Here is a 25,054-nt window from a genome sequence, read left to right on the forward strand (position 1 = left end):
CGGAAAAAAAAAAAGAGTAGAGAGGAGCAGAGCATGGTAAGGCATGTTTTTAATCCCAGCACTCCAGAGACAGAGGCTGAGTTCAAGGCCAGTTTGGTGAACACAGCGAGTTCTAGACCAGCCAGGGTTACACGTGGAGACCCTGTCTCAAACAAATGAAGGCAGAGAAGACAGCTGGTTAGCAGGCCACACAGGTACATCCGTTTCTCTCTGTGCCTGACCATGGATATGATATGACCAGCGGTCTCCAGCTCCTGCCCCTGAACTTTTCAACATGATGGACTGTGAGCTAAAGTGAACCCGCCCTCCCCTAAGTTGCTTTTGGTTAAGGTATTTTATCACAGCAACAAAAATTAAACTACTACAGGCAGGTAAACCAAGCGTGGTGGCACACGCCTATAATCGCAGCATTCAGGAGGCCGAGGAAGGAAGATCTCAAGTTCACAGCCAGCCGAGGCTACATAGTAAAACTTTGTCTTAAAAAAAACACCAGGTATAGTGGTGCACACCTATAATCCCAGCACACGCAAGAGGATCTCATCCTCGGCTACCACAGAAGGTGAAGGCCAACCTGAGACCCATGAGAGCTTATCTCAGAAGAAAAAAAATAACAACAACAACAAAAAAAATGAGACATGGTGGTACATACCTGCAATCCAAGCACTCGGAGGACTGAGGCAGAAGGATCACAAGTTTAAGGCCATGCTAGACTACATAACAAGACTGCCTCAAAAGAAAAAAAAAATGAGATAGATCTACATATTACACTGACCTAGAACAACAGTGCACAGAATGTAATAGTTATGATTAAAACAATAAAACCACAAGTGGAGTGTCTGTGTGCTAAAAGTTCTAGAAGAAATTTCACAATTGACAGTAATTAGGCTTGGGAAAGAGAATAGGGTAAAAGATGACATGTACGAATAATTTTTAATGATTTATCTTATTTTAGAAAATGAAAAATAATTCACGTTCTCGCTGTAGGACAAGAGAGTGTCAGGCACACTAGCAGGTACATGAAGGCAGCTGGCCCAAGGCCTTGCACACAGCTGCCCTAACCCAGACAGTTCCCCACCCTCCGTCAGAAAAGGCACTGGGACAACAAAGCTTCCAAACACAAGTTTGAGTTCTCAGCACCGGGAACACTGTTGGAAGCGCTAACAGATTTCCTAGAAGAAAGATGTGAACCTGGAGATGGTCCAAGGAGAGGCAGCTAAAAGATCAACAGAACAAGGAGCCTGCCGAGCGAAGGGAGCTGAGAAGAGTCTGTGCCTTCAGCTGAGGAGAGTAAGGTGGGTAAGCGCAGTCATTTTCAAGCCCAGTCAACCTGTTAAACTGCTTGGGTAAGAAAAGGCCGATTACCTAGCCCACCAAATGCACCTTCCTAGCCAGCTGAGAGAGGACACCTAGGATGCCTCAGGACTAGTTTAGAAAAAAATGGAAACACTACCCTGGGTGACATGTAAACTAAGAGTGGCAGCTTTGGGAGGATAGCTTGGATGGGGCTCTGCACCCAGGATGAGAGAGAAGTGAAGAGAGGGCAGAGCAGACACGCAGCACTGAACAGCGTCGCTGTGAGTGGAGATGACGCCGTCCTTAGGAGGAGGGAGCTGGCAACACCGGCCCTGGCCTTTCAGCTTCCCCTCCTGGGGCGGTTTTCTTACTATAAACCTCTGCTTCTCAGAGATGACCTGAATGAGTTCTTTCACAACCCAAACAGCTTTAAGGGAATTTAAAATGAATCCATGAACATGAAGCCAAGCAAGAAGAGTAGATGCATAAGCCTGGTGCTGCGGTTTGAAAGAAAACGACCCCCTAGGCTCTTGGGGAGTGGCGCTATTAGGAGGTATGGCCTTGCCAGAGTAGGTGTGCTGCTGTTGGAGGAGGTGTGTCACGGGGGCAGGATTTGAGGTCTCAGATGCTCAAGCCACACCCAGTGTGGCATCCTCTTCCTACATCTACATCTGTGGATCCAGATGTAGAACTCTCAGCTCCTTCTCCAGCACATGTCTGCCTGCATGCCACCATGCTTCCCACCATGACAGTAATGGACTAAACTTCTGAAACTGTAAGCCATCTCCAATTAAATGTTTTCTTTTATAAGAGTTGTCCTGGTCACGGTGTCTCTTCAGAGCAATAGAAACCCTAACTAAGACACCTGGCAACCTGAGTGCAATCCCTGAAACCCATGTAAAGGTGGAAGGCAAGTACCAACTCTACCAAGTTGTACACATACACACACATATACACATACATACATGGTTTACACAGTAATAATTTAAAGAAAAAAGAACATGCTACACAAATTCTAAGATGGCTAAGGGAGACAGAAATCTTTTGCCAAACCTATGTGGCCTTGGTCTTGGCATCCATTTTAGACATATTGAGGAGATAAGCCATCACTTTTTCTGGGTAAGTACCAGATTCATGCACATGTATACACATGAATACACATGCATGTGGTGGACAGAAGACAAACGCAGGCATTGCTGCTTAAGAACCATCCACCTTGTTTTTGAGACAGAGTCTCTCACGGGCCCGGAGCTCACCAAGTAGGCTAGACGAGCTAGCTAGCAAGCCCCAGGAATATGCCTGTCCACACTTCCTTATGGCTTGGCTTTTTGCACATGAGTTCTGGGGACCCAACTCAGAACCTCATGCTGCAAAGCAAGTACTTTACAGACAGAGCCATCTCCCCAAACCCCACAGCTGTCACTTTTAACATTCTATCAGTGTGTAAGGACCAACAAAGACACCTCCTCAGTACGACCAACACAGACACCGGTGTGAGAGGATCGAGCCAGAATGGCAGCTCTGTGGTCCAAAGGGAACTTCACGTCAGCTTACTCAGTCCTGAAACAAGAGGTACCCTGCAGAGAAATGGCAGCCTTGCCCCTGATCATGAAAACTAATCTCCAGGGCTTAGGGAAATGGCTCAGGTAAAGTGCCTGCCATGCAAACCAAGGGCCAGGGAGCTGGAGAGACCGCTCAGTGGTTAAAATTGTGTACTGCTTTTGAGAGGACCTGATTTCGGTTCCCAGTACCCACATCAGGCCGCTCACAACCTTCTATAACTCTAGCTCCAGAAGATCCAGTGCCCTCTTCTGGCTTGGTCCCTATGGGCAACTGCACTAACATGCATATACCCACACATAAACACATAGTAAATGTCTTAGTTAGGGTTATTATTGCTGCGATGAGACACCAAGACCAAAAGCAACTTGGGGAGGAAAGGGTTTATTTGCCTTATATATCCCAAGGCACAGTCTATTGAGGGAAACCAAGGCAGGAACTCAAGCAGGGCAGGAACCTGGAGGCAGGAGCTGACGCAGAGGCCATGGAGGAGAGCTGCTTACTGACTTGCTTCTTAGGGTTTGCTCAGCCTGCTATAAGAGAATAGAACCCATGGCCAGGAGGTGGTAGCACATGCCTTTAATCCCAGCACTCAGGAGGCAGAAGCAGGTAAATCTCTGAGTTCAAGGCCAGCCTGGTCTACAGATCGAGTTCCAGGAACAGCCAAGGCTACACAGAGAAACCCTGCCTTGAAAAACAAAAAAAAAAGAAAAGAAAGAAAGAAAAAAGAAAGGAAGGAAGGAAGGAAGGAAAGAAAAGAAAAGAAGAAAAGAAAAAGAAAATAGAACCCAGGACCACCAGTCCCAAGTGTCATCACCCACAATGGGTTGGTCCTCCCCCACCAATCACTAATTAAGAAAATTCCCTACAGGCTTGCCTACAGCCCTATCTTATGGAGGCATTTTCTCCACTGAAGTCCCCTTCTCTCAGATGACTCTAGCTTGTGTCAAGTTGATATAAAACTAGTCAGCACAACTAAAAATAAATCTAAAAAACAGAAACAAAAATAAAAAAAAGGAGGAGGAGGTCTAGAGAGATGGTTCAGCAGTTAAGAGCTCTGGCTGCTGAGGACCAGGGTTTAATTCCCAGCATTCATGGTGGCTCACAACCATTTCTAACTACAATTCCAAGGAATCTGATGTCTTCTTCGGGTTTCTGCACATGGTGCAATACATATATGCAGATAAAACAGTTATGAGGCATGGCAGTACACATCTGATACACACACACCACACTAAATTTCAGGTCCCTCTGTCTCGGACAGGCCAAGTTAGTGAACCACTGTAATTACTCACCATGGTTTCCAGCCCTTGGGCAATGGAGCCTCAATACCCTCCCTTGCCAGCCACATCAGTTCTGGTTCCTTGATGGGGTCGATACCAATCACTCTGGCAAAGTCAAGGATTTCTGCAAAAAAGAGGAGGAAAGCAAAGGTGGAGGGGGGGCGGGTAAGAGAGAGGGGGAGGGATGGAAAGAAGCAAAATTGAGTCAATTCTTTTCCGGATTTTTTTTTATTCATCAATGATAAAATACGGCTTCTCTAAATATAAGTAATAAATATATAGAACTAAAGCTGGATATGGCGGTACACACCCATAATCCAGCACTTGGGAAGTAGAGGCAGGAGGACCAAGAGTTCAAGGTCATCGTCAGCTCCACGGAGAGTTCAAGGCCAGCTGGGCTACTTGAGACCATCTCAAAAACCTTTAACACACAAACACACAGACAGAGCAGTTTCCTTACATCACAATTTATTAATGGCATCTGTATCGAGTCATGCTACCTCCAAACTCCCACACAAAATATAATACAACGCCCAAATATAATCTGAAGCCACAGCTCACAAAGGGAGAGTGAGGAAGCCAAGAGGGCACAGTGGTGAGGCCTCAGGAAGGAGCTAGGCCACAGCCGGAACCATCCAGGATGAGGGCAGCCTTACCAGAAGATAAGCTCTCAGAAGATTTACAAGAGCTGGGTTCCAATGCACTTGGCCCTCGAGCCCCAAGTGAGTTCCACCAACTACGGAAGACTGAGCTCTTTAAGGACCTTGCAAACACAGAGAATGTTAAATAGACAGTGTGTGTGTTGTGACGGTGGCATGTACCATGTGCTAATGCAGCAGACAGAAGGCAGTGCCTGATTCTCTGAGGGACAGGAAGGTACCCTGCTGAAAGATGATACTCAGGTGGCCTCTTGCCCCTCTAGTGAACCCCTCTAAAAGGTGACTGCCCCTGAGTCAGTTGTAATATATATTTTAGACTCTGCTTCTGCCCTACTCTCAGAATCAGTTAGGAGAGCCCTTTGCCGAGATCTGGAGGACAGAAGAGACTATGCACTATGCTAAGAGCAATCTCATCTTTGGGAAAAGGATAGGTGATGTGTCCATTGGAACATGTCACTAGCGGCCACTGGAATAATGAAATAAATACCCAGGCTTGAGTCTAGGCCAGGCCAGACAGATATCGCCAATACAAGTCATCTCCACGGAGAAATAGAGGATGACGTACCTGGGGGCTAGGAAATAACACTTTTTCTAAAGGGCCAGCTGGCATTTAACTGGCTTATTGATTAACTTCACCTTTTTTAGTTCTGCACAATGGAGCCAGCACAACAGACCTGCGACAAGATACCGTTTAGGCCATCTGGGGACTGCCAGAAACCAACACGACGGCACAACTTAACCGGCAAGGTGGGAGAGCCATGTCACAGGGCCCTGAAACCTCACCAAGGACAGTGAACACGTGGAAGGGCGCTGACTCCATCCTAGAAACAATCCATCTCTCCCTGTGAGATCACTGCTACTAGGTGGGACACAGACCAGACAAGGCAGAAACGAAAACAGAGAGCTGAGCAGGAAGCCACAGAGGCAGAGAAGGTGGTGTGGCTCAGGCTAGAGTACCAGACATGAGACCTTGGCAGAAGAGTTGGTTTTTTTTTTTTCAAAGATTTATTTATTTATTATTTATACAGCATGTGTGCCTACAGGCCAGAAGAGGGCACCAGATCTCATTACAGATGGTTGTGAGCCACCATATGGTTGCTGGGAATTGAACTCAGGACCTCTGGAAGAGCAGTCAGTGCTCTTAACCTCTGAGCCATCTCTCCAGTCCCGGCAGAAGAGTTTTTAATTCAAAAAAAAAAAAAAAAATCCCTAGAAAAACCCTTTACAAAAACCAGGCAATACAGCACATGCCTGTACCCTGATGCTTCAGAGGGGTAGGCAACAGGATCACTGCCCGTCTCAGGCCAGCCTGACCTACATAGCAAGACCCTGTCCAAAAAAATAAGAAAAATAAATCCCAGCACTCAGGACACAGAGGCAGGAAGATCTCTGTGAGTTCTAGGCCAGCCTGATCTACATAGCAAGTTCCAGGACAGCCAGGGGTGCAGAACAAGATAGAAATTTCCCCAAAATGCTCAGGACCAGACATGCTACAGATTTCAATTCCTTTCCAGTTCTAGTGTATTTTCATACACTTTACAGGTTAGGCATCCCTCATCAGAAATGTCTCATCCAAAAGGCAGATTTTGGAGTATTTTGCAATTTGGAAGAGGTGAGGGATACACATCTTGAATTCTAGAAACAATGAAGCATTGTGTGATGGTCCACATCTGTAATCCCAGCACTTAGGAGATGGAGGCACAGGATTAGGAGTTCAAGACCAACCTGGGCTACATAGTGAGGGTGAGGCCAGCCAGGCTTAAGAGGAAGGAAGGAAGGAAGGAAGGAAGGAAGGAAGGAAGGAAGGAAGGAAGGAAGGAAGGAAAAGATGCATATAGTCATATACACACAGCTTAAGCTATAGATTGAGACTCTGCCTCAAAAAAAAAAAAGAAAAAGAAAAAGAAAACATGAAGTCAGTCAGCAAGATAACTCAGCAGGTAAGACGTTTGCAGCCAAGCCTAACGCCCAGAGTTCAATCTGGGAGCCTACATGGTGGGAGGAAAGAACTGACTCCTTCAAGTTGTCCTCTGACCTCCACACGCATGCTGTATGTAGCATACACACATACGATAAATGTAAAAACAAAGCAAATTTGAAGTCATTCAAGAAAAGCACAAAAAAGACACGTGGACAGGAATATGACATTTACACTTTACAAAGATGACAGTCCCCTCTGAATCAATCCAATATTCATCACCACACCCCCAAGTGCCAACAGTCCTCCCATACACTGCCCTACCCAGAACTAACAAGATAATTCTAGCCATGGGGCGGTAACACGAACAAAATGGACAAGAAAACTGGAAACATTGCAGCCAGAGTGTTTTAGCCCTACTCGGTATTAGAATCCGACAGAGCCTCAATAATCCAGTGACACCGACATGACATGTGGCCAGACGGTCCAACGGAAGGGGAGGCAGACCCAAATGCGCACAGCAGCAGCCAGGCCAGCAGGGGGATGAGCTGTCCCCTTAACGGCGTAGGAACTAAATTGCACTTGAGAACATGGTAGAAACAGTTCTCCTTCCGGTGGAGAAGGCTTTTCTAACTTTGATCCGTACATAGCTCGGAGGCCATTCACCATCAGACTGACAGACAACATAAAAATTATATAATCTTAGCCGGGGAGACGGCTCAGTAGTTTTTACATTCATTTATCGTATGTGTGTATGCTACATACAGCATGCGTGTGCAGGTCAGAGGACAACTTGAAGGAGTCAGTTCTTTCCTCCCACCATGGAGGCTCCTGGATTGAACTCTTCCAGAACACCCAGGTTCAATTCCCAGCACCCACATGGTGGATCACGACTGTCTGTAACTCCAGTTTGAGGAGATCCAGCACCCTCTTCTGGCCTCTGTGGGCACCAAACACACACACACATGGTATAGAGACATATATGCAGATAAAACATACACATAAACAAATCTAATTGTTTTTTGAATTTAAAGTCTGGGGCTGAGAATACAGCTCTATGGTAGAGTGTGTCCTTCGTGTCTGGGTTCCATCTCTCGCTGGATGGTGATGCATATCTGTAATCCCAGCACTTGGAAGTCTAAAGCAGGAGGACTGCTATAAATTGGATCTCCAAAAAAGGAAGTGGAGGGGGTGCAGCAAGACAGTTCAGCAGGTAAAGGTGCTTGCCACCAATCCTGAAGACCTGAGTCTAACTCCTGTAACCCACGTGGTGGAAGGAGAGAATCGCTCTCACAAACTGTCCTCTGACCACCATATATTTACTATGATGAGCATACCATGTCACCCTCCAGAACGCAAATGCTTAAAAAATAAAGACTATATTCAGTTTTACAACTTCTACTTGGCAATCAGAAAACACACTAGGCTAGAAGCAAATCACAAGATAAATGGGATCTGAAACTCGCAGAGGGCACATGTTCTTACCCCTGTCTACCAGGCCCATGAACCACCTGAGCTGGAGGAATAACTTGTGTCTAGGTCCGCAGCTCTTCAGGGTGTCAAAGCAAATTTCAATCCATGAACGGCAAAGCACTTCAGGGGCTGGAGTGGCCCAGCTCCACTCAGCACAGTGCAGCTACAGGAACCTCTCTCACAGGTGGGGACAAGGACAGGACCTGATTCACAGAGTTACTGTGGGGTTGCTTTTCGGTTTCTGTTATTATTGCTTGAAAGAGGGTCTCACTGTGTAGCCCTGTCTGGCCTGGAACTCACTTTGTAGACCAGGCTGGCCTGGAACTCAGAGATCCTGCCTCTGTCTCCCAACTGCTGGGATTAAAGGTAAACGCATGCACGACTATACTCAGCTTGCTGTGGAGTTTGAAAGGGAAATAAATACAGTGTTTTAAAAACAAGGCTAGAACAAAGTAACTAAATAAATAATGCTTTTTTCTTTTTGTTGTTTTTGTTTTAAAAAAGGACCTTAAACTAGTGACATGACAGTGAACTGCAGTTCCTCCCTTGTTATCCTGCACGCACGTACGCACGCACGCACACACGCACGCACGCACGCACGCATGCACTTTCCTGAGAGCTGTACCTCCACGCCTCGATTTATGAGATACTAGAACTGACCCTGGGGCTTCATGCACGCTAGGCAAGCACTCCACCAACTGAGCCACAACCTTGTTATTTTTGTTGTTTTTAAGATGATGTAGCTCAGGCTAGCCTCAAACTCATTCTGTAGTCCTGGCCTTTAACTTGTAGCAATCCTCCTCCCTCAGCCCCTTAAATGCTGGGATTACAGGGAATGCCAACATGCCAGCCTTAGCTTGTTCTAAAGAAGTTGGATTCACATGTCATACTTCACAATATCCCCTATGCTACTATCTCATTTAAAACCAAGCTGATCTCCAAGGTCAGAAAACGTTTCCTATAAAGGGTCAGAGAGTTAAACACTGCAAGCTTTGTAGGTTATAGATCTGTCACAATTATTTGACACCACCATTATAGCATGAAGACAATCACAGAGGATGTAGAAATAAGCACGGCTGTCTTCCAATAAAATTTTATTGACAAAACGCAGGCAAGGTGCCAACTTGGGCCCAAAGGCTATCGTTTGCCAACCTCTGATCTAACCCAAATATACTGAGCAGCCCTGTGCATGAACCAACATTGTACTGGAAAAACAAAAGCAAATCAGGGGGTTGGGCTTAGTGGTTAGAGCACTGGCTGCTCTTCCAGAGGACCCAGGTTCAATTCCCAGCACCCACATGGTGGCTCACAGCCATCTGTAACTCCAGTTGCAGGGGCTCTAATGCCCTCTTCTGGCCTCTGCAGGCACTGCATACAGGTATACATATCTATGGTAGGCAAAACACCCACACATGTAAGTTAATGTTTTAAAAATCAAATATAATGTCTGCCCTCAAAGGACCGTTACAGTCCACCACAAGCCTCTTACCTTGCTCACTGGGGATGTAGGTCTCATCAGAATCTTCCTCCAGAACCAGCTGGTCACCTAAGAGGATGGGTCGTCTAGCCATGATTCAGCCTGGCGTATCTATCTCAATCCCAGAGACCCTATCCAAAGAGAAAATCAGTGAGCTGGTCTGGGAGGGAAAAGGTGAGTTGGGTCATAGAGCATCTGGGTCACACCAGACGCTGCAAACCAGCATGGCTGAGGATCCTGCCTGCAGTTCAGAGCTGCACAGACTCTGTGCCTGGGCGATTTCCCTGGCTTGCCCCTGCCCAAGGTTAGAGAACACACAATGCACCACAAGAGACTAGCTTTCTAACGTGTTTAACTTGAGGACAGGAGAGATACCTCAGTGGTTAAAAGCACTGGTTACTCTTCCAAAAGACCTGGGTTCAATTCCCTAGCACCCACGTGGTGGCTCACAACCTTCTGTAACTCCAGTACCAGGGGATCTGACACCATCTTCTGGCCTCTGCCTGCATTAGGGACACACATGGCGCGCGTCCATAAATGCAGTCAAACATTCATGTACATAAAACAAAAATAGGGCTGGAGAGATGGCTCAGAGGTTAAGAGCACTGGTTGTTCTTCTAGAGGTCCTGAGTTCAATTCCCAGCAACCACATGGTGGCTCACAACCATCTGTAATGAGATCTGGTGCCCTCTTCTGGCCTGCAGGCTGAACACTCACTGTATACATAATTAATAAATAAATCTTTACTACCCCAACTGTAGTAAGCTCAGCCAGAAAACTCCAGTGACACCAAAAACACAGGCCCTCGGGTGTCAGCACAGCCCAGGGCACAGAGAGGCCATTAGAGTCAATGGTGCCCCAGGGCAAGCAATTCAGGGCCAGGAGCCAATGCGACCTCAGCACCTGCTCTGAGAGCACTAAGACAAGAGGACAATTCCCACTGAAGGATGAGGAAAGCACCCTAGACAGGGAGCAAAGGGTGACGCCTGCAGATGTCCTAGAGCACAGACTCACAGCATGCTTGGCAGGAGCTAGACATGGGAGCCTCATGCCCTGCAGTAAGGGGATGTCACTGAGGGCTTTGGGAAGAGAAAAATGACACAGGGTGGCCATTTATTTAGGACAGGAACTCTGGTAAGACTGGCGTGGCTGAGTTGGAGAAATAAGAAACTGGTGTCCAGAAAGGCAGTTGAGAAGGCTTCCTTCACAGTGATAGTTAGCGAGGGCATAAAGGAGGGCGGAAGCAGCAGAGGTGAAAAGGGACAAGGACATGGCTATTAGGCTTAATGGGAGCACAAAGGAGGAAGGGAAGAGAGCAGTCCTGATGGACTGGGCTGTGTCCTTCCAAAGCACTTATGATCTGACTTTATAAGAAGCAGGGTCACCGGGTAGGGGTGGCACACGCCTTTAATCCCAGCACTTAGGAGGCAGAGCCACGCAGATCTCTGTGAGTTCGAGGCCAGCCTGGTCTACAGAGCGAGATTCAGGACAGGCACCAAAACAACAGAGAAACCCTGTCTTGGAAAAACAAGAAAAAATAAAAAATAAAATAAAAAAGAAGCAGGGTCTTTAAGACATAATCAACATTAAGTGAGGTCATAAGGATGGGGCCCTGACCTAACAGGATTAGTGTCCTTCTAAGCAAAGGAAGAGAAATCAGTTTTCACTCCATCAAATGAAGACAAAGCAGGATGGTAGGTAGCCACGTGCAAGGCAGGAATTAGGGAGGATCTTGATCTGTGACTTCCAGAACTATAAGAAAATGGATCCCTGTGGTGTAAGCCACCACCTATCAGTCCAAGCTGACTATGACAGGAATCTACTTTGACACCAGTTTCCAGTCTAGGGATGCAGTGGGGCCAAGTTCTTAGCTGACAAACGAGTGTTGTTCTCTATGTTTACTGTATGTTATTTTTTTTTAAAGATTTATTTATTATGTATACAGTGTTCTGCCTACATGCCAGAAGAGGGCACCAGATCTCACTACAGATGGCTGTGAGCTACCACATGGTTGCTGGGAATTGAACTCAGGACCTCTGGCAGAATAGTCTGTAGGGGTGGTTGTCTGGGCTTTACCCCTGAAGCACCGCCCCTAGTAGGCAGCAGGTAAGATTATTATATTTACTAGTAAATTAATTTAGTAAAATATCAGCCTTAGATATATTGCACTGTTATGGATTCTTGTATATTGATACAAATGTAAACTATTTTTATATTCCTATTTAAGATCATTTGTATACTGATACAAATACAGAACTATATTTGTTGTACTTACATATATTTCTACTCTTATTTGAAATGTTTATATATTGATACAAATGTAAAATTATATTTGTCATACTGTATGTGTGTTCTACCTCTGTTTAGGATATTTTGTATATTCATACATATTTAGGATTATTGTCATATTGCATATTGCACTATACATTCCTACCTATGCTTAAGCTATTTTGTGCACTGTCACAATTTTGAGGTCACTGTATTTTTACTGTACATTTGCTTACAGACTGTTTACCTTGTTTACGTGAAGCCTTAGTCCTTAGGTTATTTAGGTAGATAAGACTTATAGATTTATAGTCACCTATGCTTGCCATCTCTATAGTTATGGTAGTTAGGTTGTCCAGATTTATGGATATATAGGTGAGATGGACAGGTAATCTTCAAACACTTCATAGACGTAGAAAATACGGCATTTAAATAACTTAAAATTCTGTTGACATGAGACATGATTGCTCCCGGCAGCACCGATGTGATCCCGAGAGAATGGTGGGCTTCTAAGACATTGCTGTTTGGAAGTTTGTCTTCCTCTTGGCACAAAATGGCCTGCTGGGCAAAGAACTGCCCTTGCCTCGACTGCTGACAGTACAAATGTCCTTTCTGGATGAGCGGGACACAAGGATCAAGGCAGAGTTCTCCAGAGAACCGTGTTGGACCGTGTCCTACCCTTCCTGGATCCTGCCACCAGCTCCCTTATGCTTATTGTGAGTTAACCCAAATAAACCCCTTTGATTATCAGATAAACTCGGTGGAACTGCCTCATTCGTAGTCAGTGTCTTAACCACTGAGCCATCTCTCCAGCCTCTGTCTGTTATTAGATTTGCTTGTTTGCAGTGCTGGAGATCCTCATACAATGCTGGGACTGGTCCTCTCCTCCGGCCCCTAGTCTCACCTCTCGCTCTGGACCCCAGAGTTCTAGTAACCTTCCCCACAAAAGCTCCCATGCTGAAAACTATTGAAGCAGAAACCAACAGCCTGTCCCAGCCCTCCCCACCTGCGTCAGCCACCCCAGGTGTGACCAGCACAGCAGGTCCTGCTCTCCTGCCCACTTCTTCAGAAACTTGACTATTCCACCTGGGACAACGAGCATGCAATGCCCCTCTTCCAGCAAAAAGACATTTTCCCTCTTCTCCCCATTGCCCATCATAAAGGTCAAGACTGGCCAGGCCTGGGATGGAATGTTCAGTAATGGCTGAACCTGGTAACTGAATCTATCCAAGATCCTTAGAGATGGACCCCTGACAAACAACACAGAACCCATCAGGACCTGTGACTGTGGCCTTTTGTGATCATGACACTGATCCCTCCTTCAGTCCACTAGACCCCCAAGAAAACCAGCCTCTGCCCTGCCTATTCCCACCATACCTCCTCTAAGCAAGGAAAAAATTTGGGGGGTGGGGGGATTTCCCTGCAATACCTAAGCTGACAGAAAATCCCTCAGAAGCCTGACCACCCTCCAGACACTATGCCTCTACACTGAGTCAGAGGCGGGCAGGACCAGACCGTCCCTCAGGCTGAAAAAGAGAACAGAGATGGGCAGAAAGCAGGGCACATATGGGGTCACCGGAGTCGTTAATCCTCTTAATTAGAAAGAAGAGGGGAAGAGAAAAGGAAGGAGCGCAGACTGAGAGGACTCAACAGTGACCCAAACACCAGGTGAACAACCACTTATCAGACACAGAGCCACACAAGCGCTGTAGTGACCTTTTCACACAGCCTGAGAAACTCTGCGTCTGAGGAGTGTGGCCTACCCCTACATCCCATCTGCAGAAATCAACAGCCAGAAACAACTGATGTCCTCAGAGCAAAAGAGTTGTTTAGTCTGTCAACTTGACACAAACTAGAGCCACCTGGGAAGAAGGAACCTCAGTTGAGGAACTGCCTCCATCAGACTGGCCTGTGGGCATATCTGTAGGGATGATCTTGATTGGTGACTGATGTGGGAGGGCCCAGCCCACTGTGTTCTGTGCCAGCCCTGGACACATGGTCCTGGGTTGTATAAGAAAAGTAGCAGAAGCCGGGCGGTGGTGGCGCACGCCTTTAATCCCAGCACTCGGGAGGCAGAGCCAGGCGGATCTCTGTGAGTTCGAGGCCAGCCTGGACTACCAAGTGAGTCCCAGGAAAGGCACAAAGCTACACAGAGAAACCCTGTCTCAAAAAACCAAAAAAAAAAAAAAAAAAAAAAAGGAAAGGTGGCAGAAACTGGGTGTGGTGGCACAGGCCTCTAGTATCAGCAATAGGGAGGCATAGGCAGGTAAAACCTGGTCTACATAGTGCGTTTCAGAACAGCCAGGGCTACACAGAGAGCCCCTATCTCAAAAAAAAAAAAAAAAAAAAAAAAAAGAAAGGAAGAAAGAAAGAAGGAAAGAATGAGAAAAGAAAAGAGAAAAAAAAAAAAACAAGAAAAAAGAACAGTAGCTGATCGAGCCATGCAGAGTGATCCCGTACAGCAAGCATGGTTCCTCCTTGAGTTCCTCCCCTGACGTCCCTTCATGACGCTGTAAGACAAAATAAACCTTCTTCTCCCCAAGGTGCTTTGGTCATGGTGTTTTTCACAGCAATAGATGGCAAACCAGGATACCTGACTATTAACAAAATTATCTATAGTTAATTACCTACAGGCCAAAAAGAAACTGAAAAAAAATCTGAATTCATGGATTTTTTTTTTTCCAAATTTCAGGCAAATCTTCTGCCAGGAATATGTTTGGGCTATATTAGACCTTTCCTGGCTTCAGAGAAATGTGGCAAGGAGAGGCTGAGCAAGAGGGCACAGGGAAACAAGGCAGGAGAAGTGTGCAGACAGAACTCATACCTCACTGATAGCTCTCAGAGGCCACTCATGAGATGGAAAAGTCATCTGGAGAGCGCCTATCAAGTTTCCCTTAGACATGCGATGTAAACCGATTCAGTCATCACTCCCCAGCAACTACCGCTTAGCCAGACAGCCCCAGATAAGAGCCTCAGCCCTGAACTTGCATGGAGATGTAAGCACACCCATCATCTCAGCACAAGGAGGTGCCAACAGAATCCCAAGTTCAAGGTCATCCTCAACTACGAGAGTTCAATCAAGGGCAGCCAAAGCTATTTAAGGCCCTATCTCAAAAAAAAAAAAAAAAAAGGAAGGAAAGGAAAGGAGGGAGGGAAGGAGAGAGAGAGAGAGAGAGAGAGAGAGAGAGAGAGGAAGAGAGAGAGAAGAAAAGAGAAGAGAAGAGAAGAGAAGAGAAGAAAAAGAAAAAAGATGGGGGAGGAGGCCAGCAAGATGATTCACTGGATACTTGTCACCAAGCCTAACAACCTGTGTTCAATCCCCAAGACCCACATGGTGGAAGTTTCCTTCCACTTCAAGTTGTCCTCTCTCTCACACTCTCTCTTATACACACACACACACACACACACACACACACACACACACACATATACCCTGCAGCAGCGGACACCACCAAATTGGAAAGTAGCAGAGACGTTGCTGGGGAGGCGGGAAAATGCAAAGCCATGCCGAAAGAACCTTGAGTTCCAGAACAGACTGAAAAGGGAAGTCAGACCAGAAGGAAGAAAGTCAGCGTGGCTGGGGCTGCAGAGATGGCTCAGCGGGTAAGAGCACTGGATGCCCTTCCAGAGGACCTGAGTCCAGGTCCCAGCTCAAACCACCTGTAACTCCAGTCCAGGCAGGGATCCACTTGTCTCTCTGTCTCCAGCAGAGGTTGTGAGCAGGAACCACCATGCCTGGCTTGTTACAAGGGACTAAACTCGGGTTCTCATGCTTACAGAGAAAGAACTTTACCATCGCAACTATCACACCAGCCCCCACAGCAAGGAAAGCTGAAGGAACACCATGAACAAAGGCCAAGTGGCTCGGTGGGAAGCGGGGGAGACTAGGGCTATAGAGTGCTTGCCTAGAATGTGCGAAGCCCTGAGTTCAATCCCTGGTACCACAAAACAACAAATGTGTGTGTGTGTGTGTGTGTATGGGGGAGGGCAGCACACGTGCTTGGAAGGGTCAGGAGTAATTACAACAACAAAAGCTTAGACTCACTGCATATTTCTATGTTGTACTGAGGGCTTTATGTCCATCATCTCACCCTCTCAGCTAGATAAGGGTTACTATCCCCACTTTTCAAATAAAGAGACTGCTAGGATGGAAGGCAAGGAGCAGCTAATACAGGCTTGAGAGAGCTGAAGCTGTATGCAGGACTTCCTAAGAGGCTGTCAGAGGGATTTCAGCAAGGAGCCAAAGTGATGAGATTTACAGTTGAGAAAGGTGACTGGCAGCTGCCAAGGAACTAATCAGAGAGGGAGAAGAACAGAGGCAGTTATCCTCAAAGCACAACCGAGAGATTACAAAGCAAGTCAGTGGCTACCTGAATGAAAAGGGACCGATCCAGCGGGTAGGAGAAAGCAGAACGACAGGTCTTGCGGTCTAGGTGAAGGGAGAGAAGAGAGAAAGCAGAGACGATTTCAGCCAGTACGTTCTGATTTTAGGCCTTAGCCATGAAGCAACCCCACAGCAGACTGCCTAGAATCCGAGCCACGCCAAAAGATGCGTGCTGCAGGCACTAGAACGAATTCCCAGCGCAGACTGAGCTAAACGACGGGGGAAGTTCTCCACTGAGACAAGAAACACGCAAGAGATTGATCTGGAGTCCAGAGAAAGCTGGAGACGATCCATAAGCAGTTCTAAGCTCGAGACGGAGGTATCAGCCCAGGCAGCAAGTACTTCGCTGAGCAGCCGGTAACTGAAGCTCTGGGCGCAATCCCCAGAGCTGAAGTCCGATAAGAAGCAAGCAGGGGCCTGCAGAGGGCTGATCTGGCAGATGCGCCAGAGAGGCCAAAGAAGAGGGCAGCGGTTCCGGGAGGAGATTGCCGAATCAGTGCAAAGAAAACCCAAAACCTCCCCCTCTTGCCCAGGGGGCCAAAAGATGCCAAGAGCTGGTTTGAGCTTGGGACAGCCCAGGAGTGGGCTACGAGAGGAGCGGGGTGGAGTGGTGGGGGCCGGAGGGGGGGAGGGTTGATTCAGGAGAGGTTAGAAAGCTAGGCCGCTCACGCCGAGGGCTCTCCTCTCCCACCTCAGTTCCCGCGCAGCAACTCCTCGCCGTGTCTCAGCTCCCTGCAAACTCCTTACCCGCCACGCCACCAAACCGGGCTACCGAGGAGGTCTCACCTGTCCCCAACCCGGAGTTCTGGGACGATGGCTCTGTGCCGCCTCCCCAGCACCACCCCGGCCCCCCACTTTCAGGGACGCCGGGGTGTCCGGCTCCCCGCTTCCAGGGACGCCGGGGTGTTGCCCTGCAGCGACCAGCAACCACTTCCGGAAAGGCACCAGCCTAGCAACTGAGAGTCCCGCCTCTACCAGGAGCCAATAGGTCGCTGACTAAGAGACGTGGCATTGGATTGGTTGAAGGTCCCGTCAGATCACGCAGGCTTTGCCCGTTGCTTCATGGAAGTTGTAGTTTAAGATCGTGGATCTCCACCACCACCACCACCACCACCACCACCACCACCACCACCACCATCACCAAGGGGTTGAAACAGAGACCTGAATGTAGATAGAATTTCTTCCGCGGTAGGAAGGGAGCATTCATAATATTAATAGCAATGTGAATTATCCATCACTTAAAGACCATCATTCTATAAAGTGTGAGTAAAATCAGGTGAACGACAGCGATTACCAATAGTCAACCCACTGACTGGGCCTTTAATAAAAGAATTATGAAGGAACAACTTGGTTGTTAAGAGAACTGGCTACTTTTTCCTTCTAATATGTGTGGGTGGGTCAGGCCTGGTGGCACAAGCGTTTAGGCCTAGAAATCGGGATACAGAGGCAGGCAGATCTCTGTGAGTTTTAGGATAGCCTGGTCTGCATAGTGAGTTCCAAGCCAGCTGCGGCTACACAGTGAAATCCTGTCTCAAAAAAAAAAAAAAAAAAAAAGTGTGGATGTTTTGTCTACGTTTGTCTGTACATCTGTACACCTGATGCATGCCTGGTGCTCGTGGAGGCCAGAAGAGGGCCCAGTTGAGCGCCACCTTGTGGGTGCTAGGAACTAAATCTTGGTCCTCTGCAAGAACAGCAAGAGCTCTCAAATGCTGAGCCGTCCGACTTGCAGTCCCATGCCACTAGAGTCTAATTTTACAAGGAGAAACTTAGGAGTGTTGTTACTGTGAATCTCAAACCGGACAACAGGATGTATTTCTCCTGTTTCTGCTGCCTTCTGACCTACGCTTCCAGTATTCTCACCACGGATGAAAAAAAAATCACTGGTCCTCCTCCTCATCACAATCTTTAAAAAACGTCCCTGAGGGGCCAACAGACCAGACTTGGAAGGGATGCCAAGGCTCGCCAGACCACCACCACAGACATAATAAACACTGCCCATAGCTTCCGATACTCAAAAACTTGGGGTATAGGGCTGGAGAAACAGCTCAGCGGTTACCAATGCTGCTCTTCCAGAGGACCAGAGCTTGATTCCTGGCACCCTCATGGCAGCTCACACCCGGCTGTTGGGATCTGTGTTGATGGCCATGGTCCATGTTACCACAGGGGGTAATAGGAGCCATGCAGCATTGAAATCTAAGGTCCATGTTGAGCCGGCTCCGCCCCTCACTGGCCCTGGGCTATTTGGCCCTGTGGCTTGCTGGACACTTTAGCGGGAGAGCTGGCCCCCACACTCAAGAGAGATGGTCCCACCCCTCACCACAGGCATGGGAAAGCTGGCCCGGATGGCATGGGCCTAGGGAAACTGGCTCTGCCCCTTGCCTGAGGGGGCAGTCCCAGTGGCCCCCAGCTCACCTACCACCCAGACCCGCATCCTGGGCCTTGGGTTGGCCCACCCTAACATCTACCCCATCTATGACCTGCTGGAGTACTTGAAGGGACTGGTCCTGTGGAACAATAACGCAAGATCTCCACTACTTGGAGCAAAGGCAGGATATCTAAGAGGAGTTTCGGTGAGGGTCCAGTGATGATGATATGCCAGAGGCCTTGAACCAGACCAATGACTCATTACAATGAACATTTTTTTTAAATCATTCTGGTCAGTTTTTATTTTGATCTCAGACACTCAAGCTTAAGCCTTGCAGGGAAAAGCTTCACATAAACTTGTCTCAGGGTGGTCAGTTCGACAGTGCCAGCCTGTCCATTCTCAAGATTCAGTTGTCTTCTTCCTCTTCTTCATCCTGTTATTCCTCCACCAGTCTTTGTTCATCCTCAGTGTCTTCCTCCCTGTTCTTGTCCTGCTCTTCTGAATCTGTTCTCCTGTCTCTGTCCTTCTTTTATTCGGGAGCTTTCTTGTGTGTTCTGCTTGTGTATGCTTCTAGAGCTTTAGTGGTGTAATGACCCACTGGAACTCACTTCTGTGGCCAACAGCACATCCCTGGCATTGAGAGTCTTGTACTTCCCCTTCATACAGAACAGAGACTTTGGAAATGGTGCTCAGAGGCCTCCTTGGAGATGTTGACACCATCCAGGAGCACCGCCTAGATAATCTTTGGACTTGGGCAATTTAGGTTCTCTCCATTATTGCTTCCCCCGGGGCCCAAGCCTCTTCTGCCTGAGGCCTCCTCTTCAGATAGCCCTGACCTTACCTTTCTTTGATATTCATGCACGTTCTTTTTCACAAAGGTATCCACAAATAACTGTGATTAATTCTTTTTTTTTTTTTTTTTTTTTGATCAAGAAACAACGCAATGAACATTTTTCAGATGAGACTGATTGGACAAAAGGATACATGGTGTGATATACCGTAGCTCCATAGCTCCCAATGCCACTAAGATGAAGAGATGTTAAAAAGATGGAAGAGGGAGGCAGATTTTGTTTGTTCGTTTATTTGTTTGTTTGGTAGGTTGGTGCTTTTGTTTTTAATTAATTTTGGGCAGACTGGCATGATGTAGGGATATGGAGGGCCTGGGAGGTCAGCAGGATTGGGATGCATGATGTGCAAATTCCCGAAGAATCAATAAAGAATTGTGTTTAAAAAAAAAAAAGTGGGGGGGGGGAGTAAGTGGAGACTGCAAAATTGAAACATCAGCTGACAAACCAGTGGTGTGTTTATAGCTTCACTCACTGAAGTGAGTAGCTAGAATTACAGATCTGGTCATCTTTGCAACTTAAGAAAAATGTTTTACCTGGGCTTGGTGACACATTCCTTTAATCCCAGCACTGGGGTAGGGGGGCGAGATAGAGGCAGGCAGGTCTCTGAGTTCGAGGCCAGCCTGGTCTACAAAGTGAGTTCCAGGACAGCCAGGGCTACTACAGAGAAACCCTGTCTTGAAAAAAAAGAAAAGAAAAGAAAATTAAAGAATTTTTTTTAATTTTTTGCCTGTGATTGCAGGTGCACTCAGAGGTCGGAAGTGTCATATGCTCTAGAGCTGGAGTTATGGGCAGTTGCTTGATGTGGATGCTGGAACTGAATTTGGAACTGGGTCCTTTCCAAGAACAATGTGCGTTCTTATTTTATTTTATTTGTTTATTTTAGGCAGAGTCTCACCATATGTCCCTGGCTGGCCTAGAACTCTCTGCAGACAAGACTGACCTCAAACTTAGAGATGTCTACCTGCCTCCATATTCTGGGGTTAAAGGTATGTGCCACTACATCTAGGGCAATATATACCACCACCACCCTAAGAGAAGGTTTCTCTGTGTAGCCCTGGCTGTTCTGGAACTCACTCTGTAGACCAGGCTGGCCTTGAACTCCCAAGTACTGGGATTAAAGGTGTGTGTCACCACCACCAGTTTTTTCTTTAAAATTTTATTTTTTAATTGTGTGCATGTGTGTGGTCTGTTTGTGGGTTTGTACAAGCAAATGAAGGTGCCTATAGAGGCCAAAAGTGTTGGATAGGCCTGGAGCTAGAATTACAGAGAGCTGTGAGCTGCCTGATGTGGGAGCTAGGAATTGAACTCCTGTCCTCTGAAAAAACAGCCCTCTCTGCAAGAGCAGTGAGTACTTTTAACTAGTGAGCCATCTCTGGAACGGGGTCTTGTATAGCCCAGGTTGGCCCTGAACTCCTTGTCTTCCTACCTCTACCTCCAAAGTGTATGCTATTATAGTAACTGGTGATGGGTTTCAATTTACATTTTCTCACTATTAGTGAAGTTTGTATTATATGGTTATTGGCCATTTGAATTTCTTCTGTGAACTACTTCTCCAAATTCCTTATTCATTTCTCTGCCACCTTGTTTGGACAATTTCATCGATTTGTGGGGGTTCCTTGTGTAGTGTAGCCATTAACCCTTTGTCTCCCATAGTGCAGCAAATGATTCCGAGTGTGTGGCTTGTGTTTTATCTTTGTAAAGGTCTCTAGTTGTGGTGACACTGACAGCTAGTCTTCACTGAGTGTTTACAGTATGCCACGCCCCATTCTAACTGCTTTACAGAGATTACTTAATTAAGGTTTTTCGTTTTGTTTTTCTGACACAGGATCTCACTATATAGCTTTGGCTGGTCTGTGACTTGCTTTGTACATAGACCAAGCTAGACCAGACATGTCTAGAACAGTGGGGAACCTCCCAAGTGCTGAGATTACAGGTATGTGTCACCCTATCCACCTTCTCTCTGTTACAAGGCTCATGTCACTGTTACCCAGGTTCAGTAAGGAGATTGTCTCCCAGACAATAAGTGGGAGATAGGGAGGATTAAGGGGAAATCTGCTTCTGAGTGTGCAGACATGTTGCAGGGGAAATCTGACCAATTTTTCCCCCCATAAGTTTTATTATTAAGGAGACTTTTTCTTTTTTAAGGTTTATTTATTTATTATGTATACAATGTTCTGCCTACGTTGCCTGCAGGCCAGAAGAGAGCGCCAGATCTCATTATAGATGTTTGTGAGCCATGATGTGGTTGATGGGAATTGAACTCAGGACCACTGAAGAGCAGCCAGTGCTCTTAACCTCTGAGCCATCTCTCCAGCTCCCCCTGAGGAGGCTTTCTTTAACATAAGAGTGAGAAAATATTCTACTTTTCCTCTAGTTCCATTTTTTTGTTAAACCTTTTAGTATATATGAAGCTGATTTTTGGAAGAGACTTGTGCTGTGGGATGTTTTGTATGTCAAATATGTTGCTCTGATTGGTTAGTAAATAAAACACTGATTGTCCAGTAGCCAGGCAGAAAAGATAGGCGGGACAAGCAGAGAAGAGAATTCTGGGAAGTAGAAGGCTGAGTCAGAGAGACACTGCCAGCCGCCACCATGACAAGCAACATGTGAAGATGCCAGTAAGCCACGAGCCACGTGGCAAGGTATAGATTTATAGAAATGGACTAGTTTAAGATATAATAACAGTTAGCAAAAAGCCTGCCACGGCCATACAGTTTGTAAGCAATATAAGTCTCTGTGTTTACTTGGTTGGGTCTTAGCGGCTGTGGGACTGGCGGGTGACAGAGATTTGTCCTGACTGTGGGCCAGGCAGAAAAACTCTAGTTACAAATGACACCAATGGCAGTTATTGACTAATGCATCTCTTCCTCTCTGATATCAATGCTATCTTTATGCACACCCCATTCCCACACGTACATTAATCTATTCATTGGTCTTGTTGTTTCCAGTGCTGCGGCTCAAAGCACAGCCTTTATGCATGCTGGGCAAGTGCTTTGCCATTGAGCCCCATCCCTGGGACTTCTTTTCTTCTCCTTCTTCTTCTTCTTCTTCTTCTTCTTCTTCTTCTTCTTCTTCTTCTTCTTCTTCTTCTTTTTGAGATAGAGTCTTGCAAAGTCAGACTAGCCTTGAACTCATTCTGTAGCCCATGCTGGTCTTGAACTCCAGATCTTCCTGCCTCAGCCTCCCACATACCTGGGGATACAGGCTACACTATATCCCTATTCTTTATATACATCACCAAGGCTGGCCAGGAACTCCTGGTCCCAAGGCTGAATCAAATTTTCTCACCTTATTGAGTTGGTGGGGCTGATGTAGACTCTGTAGGGTAAGAAGCTGACAATGCTTGGCATGATGGCTCACACCTGTAACCCCAGTACTTGGGAGGCAGAAGTGGGAGGGCTGCTGTGGCGTGTTCTCATCCCTTTAATCTTGCTCCTCCAAGTCTCTGCTCCTGGAAATACTTCCAATTTTAAGGTTTAGATTAAAGGCCACCTCTTCTATATTCCCTATATATATTTAAATTTTTTTGTCTTGTTTTGTTTTGTTTTTGGATTTTGTTGTTTGTTTTTCAAGACAGGGTTTCTCTGTGTAACAGCCCTGGCTGTCCTAGAACTCACTCTGTAGACCAGGCTGGCCTCCAACTCAGAGATCCTCTTGCCTCTGCCTCCAAATGCTAGGGCTACAGTGTAAGCTCTAGGCCAGCCTGGACTACAGAATGAGATCTTGGAAGGTGAATGAGAGTGAGTGAGACTAAGACCCTCCTTTTCCCTGATCAACTTCATTGATAATATTACCAGTTATCTGTTTGGGGGATGCTGGGAGTTAAACTTAGGACCTTACTGTAGCTAGAGTTTTCCTGGTCCTACCTGGCCCACGGTCAGGACAAATCTCTCTCACCCGCCAGTCCCCCAGCTACTCAGACCCAGCCAAGTAACAGAGACTTATATTGCTTACAAACTGTATGGTCACAGCAGGCTTCTTGTTATCTAGTTCTTATATCTTAAATTAACCCATTTCTATTAATCTATAAGTTGCCACGTGCTTGTGGCTTACCGGTATCTTAACATCTTCTCATGGTGGCGGCTGGCAGTGTCTCTATACCTCAGCCTTCCACTTCCCACAATTCTCCTCTCTGCTAGTCCCACCTATACTTCCTGCCTGGCTACTGGCCAATCAGTGTTTTATTTATCAATCAATCATCCACAGCACCTTCCACCTGCTATAATTATATGCTCTGCTACTGAGCCCCACCCTATCCCTCAGCTACCTTATTTAAGAAGCTTTTTTTTTCATTTTTACTTGTTTATTTTTTTCTGTTATCAGCTTGATACAGTACAAATTTTTCCCCCTTTTCTATTTTAATAAAAAGAAAAAAGGAAAAAAATTATAACTAATATAAGAAAAACTATATACAAAAGTACAATAACTATATACCACATATACATGCAATAAATAACTAAACAATGTCTAGTCCATTTGTATTTGACAAATTCAGAGAAAATAATTCCATTATCTATCCTATTTTTGTAAGTCCAAAATGTACCTGATTTACTTTCTATTCTAACTTACATTACTAACAGAACTATCTTACAACGTTTTTCAAATTTATACACTTACACCTCTTTAGTGAGTTTAAGAAGCTTTTTTTTTTTTTTTCAACCAGGCAATGGTGGCGCACGCCTTTAATCCCAGCACTTAGGAGGAGGCAGAGACAGGCGGCTCTCCGTGAGTTCAAGGCCAGCCTGGTCTACAAAGTGAGTTCCAAAACAGCCAGGACTGTTACATAGAGAAACCCTGTCTCAAAAAAAGCAAAATAAATATAAAGCAAACCTCTCAAGACAGAGTTCACTGTGTGGCCCTGGCTGTTTACTTTTTATCAGAATGATTACTAAATTTTATCAAGGGCTTTCTGAATGAAAAAAAGAAAAAGAAAGGAAAGGAACATGACTGCCCCTCAGTGTGGCTGAGGAGACAATTTATTATAGATATATGGGAGAGTATAGCCAGAGGCAGGGACATTTGGGAGAGTCCAGAGTGGACATGACCCTGAGCCATATAAGGAGAGGGGGAGGGGAACAGAGAAGGGAAAGAATGGAACCAGGTGCAGCAGCCAGGTGCAGGAGCCAGGTGCAGCAGCCAGGTGCAGCAGCCAGGTGCAGGAGCCAGGTGCAGCAGCCAGGAGGCCGAAAGATACAAAGAGAGCGGGTAACCGAAACGGATTGTATAGGGAAGAGCAGGCCAGCCCTCTGGGCTGGATAGTTCAGGACAGCCACCCCACCTGGTGTATGGCAGCCAGTAGAGCCCTGTAACAGGTAGGGGCTGAGGGATGCAGGGGAACCCAGTAGCCAGGTCTGCTTTGATGTGTTAAATAGGCACCTCAGCCATCAGTCCTGGATTTGAAAGCGAACCCTTTCCACTTCCGATAAATAATATGATGGATGGCATAATCATACTGTTTTCCTCCTTCAAGCGGTCAGAGTTCCACAGCTTTTCATCTTAAGCTCTTATCAATGAATATGTTGGTATGTC

General features: G+C 46.4%; 1 protein-coding gene across 1 annotated transcript in view; it reads right to left on the reverse strand.

The window, feature by feature from the left end:
* The window catches only part of Cep164 (centrosomal protein 164), a 67,193-nt gene extending 49,935 nt beyond the window's left edge, over positions 1-17,258 (reverse strand). The window contains exons 1-3 of the mRNA XM_059267748.1: positions 17,099-17,258; positions 9,676-9,794; positions 4,149-4,260 (exon numbers count right to left, since the gene is read on the reverse strand). Coding sequence (XP_059123731.1) covers positions 4,149-4,260; positions 9,676-9,757 — 194 coding nt within the window. The 5' untranslated portion in view covers positions 9,758-9,794; positions 17,099-17,258. The remainder of the gene's footprint in view (positions 1-4,148; positions 4,261-9,675; positions 9,795-17,098) is intronic.
* Positions 17,259-25,054: the final 7,796 nt, after the last annotated feature.

This window comes from Peromyscus eremicus, chromosome 7 (genome assembly GCF_949786415.1).
Source record: "Peromyscus eremicus chromosome 7, PerEre_H2_v1, whole genome shotgun sequence".
NCBI lineage: Eukaryota > Metazoa > Chordata > Mammalia > Rodentia > Cricetidae > Peromyscus > Peromyscus eremicus.